Raw genomic sequence first — 9,925 nt, forward strand, 5'->3', positions numbered from 1 at the left:
ATAATACTCAAGTGAAACAGCCGTTGATTTTATACTATGAGACAGACCCTACCTCAATATATTACTACATAATTACAGCACCTTTTGATGCATAACTATTTCTTAGTTAGGAGCAAATCCAGAAAATTTTAGGGATTCGAATTAGTTGGTGCCGTCGACTCTGGTACTTCATTGATACTTTAATTTATCAACCGCAGAGGTATGAAAGATAAAGTAGACCTCGGTATGATGTTCAATATAAAACACTGCAAAGAATTTGCTTTGAACTCTATTATTACTCTGCCTATCCTCCGACATTTGTACTTCTAATAATCATTTCTGGTTAAGGCACAAGATTTCTGAATTGGGGTTACTCAATGCTTTGGATTTCAGTACCTGAGGGATACACTTCGACTCCGGTGGGCTAAAATGTAAAGCTGAACTTGGCGATATTTGAACTTAATACTTGTTGATACGTAATAAATCATAAATTGCACTGAACTTTACAGTGTAACTTATTTAATAAACGGGCGATCACTGATGCAGAAATACTACATCGGACTTAACATATGTATAGGCAAAACTGCTGAGAATTCACATAGTCCGTGTAAGCTATATCATGTTTATTTCCTGAAACACGCTTTAGAAATGAAGTAACATGGTTTACTTTTACACGTTCTCGAGCAGCAACAAGCCGATGTGACAAATTACACGTTCACACCACTAATGCACACGCACACACACACACACACACACACACACACACACACACACACACACACACACACACACACACACACACACACACACACACACACACACACACGCACATACAAACTTGCGCACACATATTTACATTATACAATCAGGTTTTTTCAGTTCTTGCCTTGTAGAACCACTCACAAGATTTTGGTTGTTCTAGGGCTGTATGTATCTTATATACATATAAATACACCCGTATAGATACCCACATCTACACGCCTATATCTATTTACATGAACATATAAATATATACATACCTATATACACATATCTTTGTCTCTCTACCTCTCTCTCTATATATATATATATATATATGTGTGTGTGTGTGTGTGTGTGTGTATAACTGGCTATGTTAGTTGCATTTCCATGCAAAGAAAGACAGGGGGAGAAAGAATGGAAGAGAGAGAGAGAGAGATAAGTATGCAGAACGGGGGTAAATGTACTCATGAGAGTGAAGGAGCTAATAGCAAAAATAATTACAAGGTTGGTGAAGCTCCTCATTTTACAATAGAATCATGGAATTGATAAAGAAGTCATATAAAATTTATTACCAGTCTTTTTTATTACAGGGGAGATAAATAAGATAAATGCAATCGAAATTTCTAGTGTGTAACTAAGCAGAATCGAGGATTACGAGAGGGAAGGAAGATTTACCCTGATGCTACTTGCAGCTTAGTTTGATTCCTTACATATTACTAGGTGGAGAAAAGGAATGTTTAAGATAATACTCTATAGGAGGTTGTTTATTACAGCCATTGAATAAAAAATATAAAGACACTCAAGATATAAGAACGTTAGCTATGAGCAATGCCTACATATGAAAATGGTACAAATTTACGTGGCATTTCAAGTAAAGTGAAACAGAAAGATGCCATGAGAACACAAGTAAAGAAGAAGGGTGGTCTGTAACACAAATATCATGTTACAAATATTTCACAGAAAAAGCGTACAAATATTTACCCGCTTATCTCTTCTAATGACAAATACCTCTTGGGAAAATTTTGCTAGATTATTTCATAGTCTAGCGCATACTGTTCCGTTTCACTTTAGCTACTTATCTCGATGTGAATGAAGGTAGACGAGAGCTGCGTGGGATTAACACAACAACACTTCCGATTATAATTTACCTGATTACGTCTGTCATTTTGCAAACAGTGAAATGCTTGAGGTTCACCTGAGATATATATCAAACTAAATATCTTGACAATTTAATCCAGGAACCATTTCGTTTAAATTACCAACTTCCTGTGCATATAACACGGTGAAAAAAATGGGACATCGTCAAACATGTTTTAGTTATTTTCACTAATCATCAAGAGATTTTTTTTAAATTCTTGCTTATTTCGAAGGAGGATGGCAGTCAATTACATTGTCTCCAGTATTTGATTTTTACTTTATTTTAACAACCCTGAAATGGTAAAAGTCGAAGCTGATTTCAACGAGATTTGAACTCACAATGTGAAGAGGTGGGAGAAATGTTCTAAGCATTTTGTCCAACATGCTAACAATTCTGCGAACTCACAATAATAATAATAATAATAATAATAATAATAATAATAGGGTAGAACAGTATTTACATTGGAAAATATGTCAACACTACAAAATCAGCACTCCTACTTGCTGGTACGAACACCATCCTGAGCCAGTTGTTGGAGGTAAAAATGTCACTATCCTCTGGGATTTTCCAGTCAACACTGACAGAATGATCAACGCTGATCGACCAAACATAATAATTAAAGACAAGGAAGAAAATAATTGTACACAAATAGATGTAAGTGTTCCCACTGATAAAAATATATCCGTCAAGGAATTTGACAAATGAAGTAAATATAAGGACCTGGAAATTGAAATAAAAAAGATATGGCGTCTTAAGACGAGAACTGTTCCTGTTATTGTAGGTGCCCTAGGTATGATTTAAAGAAAAAAGAGATGTCAGAGACATCTAGATAAGATCCCAGGGGATCGTTTTTAGAACAGAACTTACTTCTACCCAAAGCTACAACTGCCTCCATCCGCGAACTAAAAACGCCATCTGTCAGTGGTCAATGAATTTGCTACAAATAGTAACCAAATTTCTCTTTGCTTATCCCTTAACGTACCCCGTCACCGAACAAATAGTATCTGTGATATTTTATGATGTAGCATTAAATACACAACGTATTGCAAAAAAACATAACTTGCTCGCAGCTAGTAAAGCTGTGACCACTGGAGTAATCAATCAGGTGAGACCTGATGCTGTAATCAACAACAACTTATTGCTATGATTACAGAAAATAATGGGTTTCTAATTAGACGCAAGGCCTACACAAATTAATAGTTCTATAAACTTTAATAAATTTTTTAATACCTTCAAAATGTGGAAAACGTTTTGAATACAGAACCTAATAGAAGTAGAATTAGTACAATGTTATAAATTTAGCCTCCGGGCAAATTTGATTGGCTCTTGTAATGAAGCGGATGATTTAGCTATCCACCATATTCGTTACTTCTTTCTCCAGAATATATGTATAGCCTCGCGGTTTATGTTAAAAGTGCGGTAGAAATTGTAATATCTTTATATTTTATAAAAAAAATTCTATTCAACCCAATTAAAAACGAAATGATATTATGTGGAAAATTTCCAGAAGTGAAATTCAGCATTCAAATAAGTATGCTCTCCAAGATAGTTTTCTTTTCTCTTTTTTATATATATTTTTTTTAAAATTTTACGCCAACAAGAAATGGATGCAGTAAAAGGTTAATTCTTATTTTTGATAAAAACATTTTTATATGTATATTTCCCAGATATTTAGTTTAATAACAACTTATAATTACACTTTATGGTATAATATAAGAATTCTATCATTATTAGAACCAGGTGATGTGATGAAGCAGGTGCATGTGAAAGTGTGTGAAAATTGATGACAGCCATTTCCAGTATTGGTACAAGACTATGAACATGGGGATGGACGTGCATTGTTTATTATATCGGATCCAGTTCTTGATTGATATATTACTTTATTGCTCAAGAATAAAGAAGGTCGAAGGTTCGATTCTTTAACTGTGCAGTGTGTTGTGTTCTTGAGCAAAATATTTCATTTCGCGTTACCCTAGACTTGTGAGGGGACCGGCATGTCAAAGACTAGATCAAACGCTTCCTCTGCGTGTCGTTTTAAAGGCGACAAAAAATGTTTAAGGTAGGATTTGCACTCCGATCTCGAAAAACGCTCACCAGTCATGACCACCGAATCAGCCCCATTGGGCAAGAAGATTGTCGCCTGAGTGGGGCAATGGCGTTATCCACCAGGGTTAGGGAGTCACCAACAAATTGTGGATGCAGTAACTCGCTTCTTCAGCGTACTACTACTACTACTACTACTACTACTATTACTAATGCATATAGTTATGAAGGCAGCAATACAGAATATAGGAATGTAGGGAAGTGGTGGATTACCGTGCGTGGGAAATAGATAAAATTTGTGACGTTTTGGATATTTGCCCTTAATTACAAAATTTTACTTATTCAGGATATTTTGTACATGCGTATCCATTTACTTCCTAATTTCCTTTAGCCTAACAATTCCTAATCATAGTTATAATCACACATGCATGCACGTATCCATTATTATAGATATATATATATATATATATATATATAGCCCTAAACACATACATATACAACAGTTTTCCACCCAGTTTCTATCATTCAAATTCACTCACAATGCATTGGCCGGCTAGGGGCTTAGTAGAGAACACTACCCTAAGCTTCCGTACAGTGGGACCAAATCCAAAACATCGCGGTTGCAAGGTGAGCTTCTGAATCTCACAGCCATGCTAGCCCCTGTATACATTATGTCTGAACATATAAAGATGGAATGATTATGGCTTGAATTAATTTTTATCATTGATCTGTGTGACTAGGCCTGGCCTATGCGGAATCCACTGCAATAAATATTTTAGTGCTTCCAGCTATTGGAGTGTGGCCAAGCTGGTGCAGTATCAACTATCCGCGTTTTATTAATATTTTTTTTTCTCTGAAATTTAAATATAACTATGATTTTCAGAGCTACGTACGAGAAAGTATATATTTATGACTGCAGTAATACTGAATATAGAAATCTAGAGAAGTGTTAGATTACCGTGCGCGGGAAAGGATAGAAATTCTAACGTTTTGGATATTTGCCTTTCATCACAGAATTCGAAAAATAAAGAAAAAATGTAGGTTATAAAATAATGCAGATCATCACACGTTTTCTTGCATACCAGAGGATATTACCCAGTAATAATTAGTATTAGTAAGCTAAGCTAAGTTTTGTAGGCAAACACTACTTGGTTCATATGATATCAGGACCCACTTCATTGCACCAGTGAAGCCACGTTCAAAAGTAGCTCTTAGTTACGCCCAGGATTTTTTTTTTCATGCTACTTGAACAATGTGGAGAGAATTCTAATGGTTTGCTAATTTTTATGTAAAACTATTTATTGCATCTCAGCTAAGAGGCTAATACTGAGTATGTTTTCAATGTACAAGACTGAATTTATGCTTTGTGTGTGTGTGTGTGTGTGTGTGTGTGTGTGTGTGTGTGTGTACTTGTGGCTGAGACAAATAGAAGAAGAAAGGGAAGCAAAAGAAAAGAGAAAAGGCTGACAGGCAAGCAGATAGACAAAACATTACAAATACATTTGTGAGCCAGCTTTCTTCTTTAATATGTGAGTGTTTATGTGTGGAAATGAAAGACAGACACATACATAGGCACGGAGTCAGATTTTATAAATGTGCATGCATGCACATATACGCACGCACATACACACACACACACACACACACACACACACACACACACACACACACACACACACACACACACACACACACACACACACACACACATACACACAGACATATATATATATATATATTTTAATGCGTAAAGATGTGTTCACATATATAAATAAGGCATATATATGAATATGTATGTATGTATGTATGTATGTATGTGCGTATGTATGTATCTAAATGTGTGTGAATGATTAGAGTTTTGAATATACGAATGATTCATTATTTACATTATTTATATTTGACGAATATTTGTCCTCATCTTGTTCGCTGTCAACACAATGTTTCGGTTGATATACCCTCCAGCCTTCATCAGGTGTCTTGGGGAAATTTCGAACCTGGGTTCCTATTTCTAAGGTATTTTTCGATGTTGTTGTTATTATTATTATTATTATTATTATTCGGGTCACGGCCTGGAATCGAACTCGGAATCTTGGGGTTAATAGCTCGCGCTCTTAACCACTACGCCATATGCGTATGATTGTAAGAGAAAACAAAAAGAAATCGAGAGAGACGTAGCGAATTTACAAAAGTGTATACGTGTGGATGTTTGTTTGTTTGTGTGTGCATGTGTCTGCGTATGTGTGTTCTTGTTGTTATTATTGTGTAAACTGTAGTTTAAACATTCATATGTATCCGTATATATATGCTCGTGTCTGAGACTAGCGTGCTAAGATGTGCGTATTGAAAGAAAATTTGTTTAGATTACATGTAATGGCTGTCATAAGTATATTTTACATGGACATATGGAATATAAGATATAATTCTTTTATTAATTTACTACCGTCAATCATCAAACTATGGCGTGGCGGGGGTACCACCTTCGAGGTTTAAGTCGATGACATCGGCTCCAGTATTTAAATCAGTCTGGTATTTATTGGTGTAGACATTTATTTATTCATCTAACTCCTAATTTGCAGTATAAAAATTGCACAGCACACACACATATACACACACACACACACACACATACACACACACACACACACACACATACTGGTGGGCTTCGATACAACGTACATACATGCATATATTTGTGCGTGGGAAGATACATGCATACATACATACATACATACATACATAGGTTCATAAATGCATATACACTGACCCACACAAACGTACATATTCACATAAATACACACACACACACACACATATGTGTGTGTGTGTGTGTGTGTGTGTGCGTTGTATGTGTGTGTGTGTGTTGTATGCGTGTGTGTGTGTGTTATAGGCAATATGATAGATAGATAGATAGATAGATAGATAGATAGATAGATAGATAGTCGGAAGTACTTAACAGTCTTTACATAAAGAACATTGCCATTTCGCACCAGCTGAACTCCTGGAAATAGTTGAAAGCTTTTAACGGCTTCACTCCCTGGGGTGAGAAAGAGAAAAAGGGGGAGAGAGGGAGCAGGGAAGAGAGACCATATTTCACAAAATTAATATCTTAAAAAGACCGACAGCACCCTTGACGTTGAATGATATGCAAATTTCCGTTTTTGGCGCCGCTGCAAACTAGTAAGGTGACTATCCTCTCCTTTCCGTGTTACGATTAGGTCAAGGTACTGCAGCAGCTGTGTTCAAATAGCCACAATTCTTCATTTGTTGTACAGTAATACTTGAAGAATTTAAATGCATTCAGATATTGTTTGAATATTTTTGTGTGCAATAGAAACCAATGAGATAGACTTTACGAGAGCTTTCACTCTGTTAGCAAGCAGAAAGAGCAATTAAATTGTCCTGAAAACAAAAACGATTCATTGGCTGGTTACTTCATTGCTTGAAGTTCTTTGAAGTTCCCATGCAGGGCCAATATAGGCCTAAACAAATATAATTCTGGCATATATAAGTTTTAACTGTGTGCGTGTGTATGTCTAGGTATGTACAATAATCCCTCGACTATCTCAGATGTACGATCAATTGTTCCTGAGTCAACATGAGTTGCTGCTCATTTCGTAGACATATGTATCGCTTAACATCGTTCTCAGCATGACATAGTAGCACACCTCCATCAAACAGGCTTCTATGCAGTTTCCATTTAACCAAAGTTACTCACAAAGTATGGTAAAGGTAAAGATAAAGTTACCTTCTCGAATCATGCCGACTCATAAGGGCCGGTTTCCCGGATTCCATGACATGTATATATTCCCCCACCTAGAAAGGTCGCCGGTCTGTCACAGGATAACTCATTTTTTGCCAACTGAGTGGACAGGAGCAACATAAAATGAAGTTCTTTGCTCTAAAACACAACGCGTTGCCTGGTCCATAAATCGAGACCACAATCGTACGAGCATGAGTCCTGCATCCTAACCAATAAGCCACACCGCTCCATACACACAAGGGGAGGAGGGGTCGACCTTAAGCTACAGAAAATGGCATTTGCCCAAGACGTTATTCAGTGAGACCCTGGACCCTATGATTCCAAGGATGTTGAAGCCATTTAAACATTTGAATCCGCTAGTAGGCTTTAGTATGCTTTAGCAGGTTCAGTTTCATTTGACTATAGCCCATAGAAGATGCAAAAGAGGTTGGCCACATAGTTTTGAGCCGACAGTTTTACATCTGAAAAATAATGATTCTTCTACTAATTAGCTAGCCATAAACATGGCTTTCCATGAGGCTGCCCACTTATGCGTCTTCTAAGGGTATAGTCAAATGAAATCACGTCCGCTAACGCCTACTAGCAGGTTCAAAGGGTTAAAACACACAAGCCATTATAATTACATTTCGTTTATTTCGTAACAGCACAATCTATTATAAAGTATCAAAATTCGATTAACATAAAGTTTAGGGGATTTTAAAAATTATGAAATTAATTTAACCGGAAGTTACGACATTGGCATGCCATAATTTCCATACAAAGGCAATAAAAGGGTGATGGGTGCTTGCCAAGAAGAACACAGGCAACAACGTGGGTCTATCGATGCTTTATTTTCGTCGTATCTTCACGAACAGAAGCAGCAAAGCCAATTTAGAGATTGTGAAAGATCTATTCGTAAATCTCATTTCATGCATCAATGGCAGTCATGTTTACCCGTAAAAGTGATTGTTTTCATATGATATAAAATATGTGTACGAGGTTTATATTATATAAACTGTGTACACAGATGTGGCTGTGTGGTTAAAATGCATGCTTTCCAACCATTGCCCTGTAATTTGAGCAAGCATTTTCTACAATAAATCCGAGTCAAACAAAGCTTTGGGAGTGGCTTTGGTAGACAGAAACTGACAGAGGCTCACGCGTTTTTTATGCCCTTTTATAACATCATAAGATGGTTGTAAACGATCTTCACTGTCATACAAACGATGTCGTTCGTTATAAGAATTCCATTAAAAAACGTTTGGCCATGAAAATTATTACATTGTTTACAAACAGGTAGGAGTTTGAGAACAGGAAAGGCGTCATTTCGTAGAAAATCTGCCCTAACAGATTCCGTCTGATCCATGCGAGTATGGAAATGTGGACGTCAAAAGATAATGGATGAGGATATTGTGTAGACCGATTATGCTATATAGGTTGTTTACATGAAATTATCGGATTTCTTAGTCATCACTACCTGTCAATTTGCATTTGGTTTTTGAACCCCTGAAGTGCATATTCACATAAAAAAATTTCACTGCATACTTTTCAGACATGAAATATGAGCTACAGTGGTGATGTTCTAATTGACCTGGACACAGGATTGCGACAAAATCTTTCGACACGGTTTAATCTATGATAATGCAATCCAATCTGTAATATAGTGTATATACTTTTATACCACATAACGGAATGTACTTTAAGAAATACCATAAAAATCATTGTAGCAGTTTTGTGAGTGTTTTTAAGTGGTTAATATGTGACTGCCATAAAGTAATTGTTTATATACAGACTATATTTTTAATACGAATGAACAAACATTATTATGCGACTATTCAAATGTTCGTGTGGGTATGTCTATTTGCCAGGGAATATGTATGTGAATATGTGTGTTTGTATATTTATGTAAATATATATTAAGATAAACATTTATTTAATCGACGCAATTGTGTCCAAGAAGCAATAGTTTGACCTTGCGTGACTAGAGGTTTCTGACCATGTCTGAAATTATTGCCTAGGCTTAACGTGTGTATATGTCTGTATGTGAGTGAGTATGTGTGCGTGAAAGTGTATCAATATATACACATACATGCATGCGTATATTAGGAACGGAACTATCTGTTGTATAGATCCATGAATATTTATTTAGATAAACATTCATAAATAGTTATTTCCAATTTTTTCTATCTCACTTGACACATACACTATTTTCTCATTCACACACACACGCACACACGCACACACACACACACACACACACACACACATGCACGCACACACATAAA

At 36.1% G+C, this 9,925-nt stretch overlaps 1 protein-coding gene across 1 annotated transcript in view; it reads left to right on the plus strand.

Moving 5' to 3' along the window:
• Window positions 1-1,161: 1,161 nt before the first annotated feature.
• LOC128249177 (uncharacterized) overlaps window positions 1,162-9,925 on the plus strand; it is a 227,017-nt gene continuing 218,253 nt past the window's right edge. The window contains exons 1-2 of the mRNA XM_052972048.1: window positions 1,162-1,224; window positions 3,526-3,598. Of these exons, the coding sequence (XP_052828008.1) occupies window positions 1,162-1,224; window positions 3,526-3,598 (136 nt within the window). The remainder of the gene's footprint in view (window positions 1,225-3,525; window positions 3,599-9,925) is intronic.

The sequence above is a fragment of the Octopus bimaculoides genome, chromosome 12 (genome assembly GCF_001194135.2).
Source record: "Octopus bimaculoides isolate UCB-OBI-ISO-001 chromosome 12, ASM119413v2, whole genome shotgun sequence".
Taxonomy (NCBI): domain Eukaryota; kingdom Metazoa; phylum Mollusca; class Cephalopoda; order Octopoda; family Octopodidae; genus Octopus; species Octopus bimaculoides.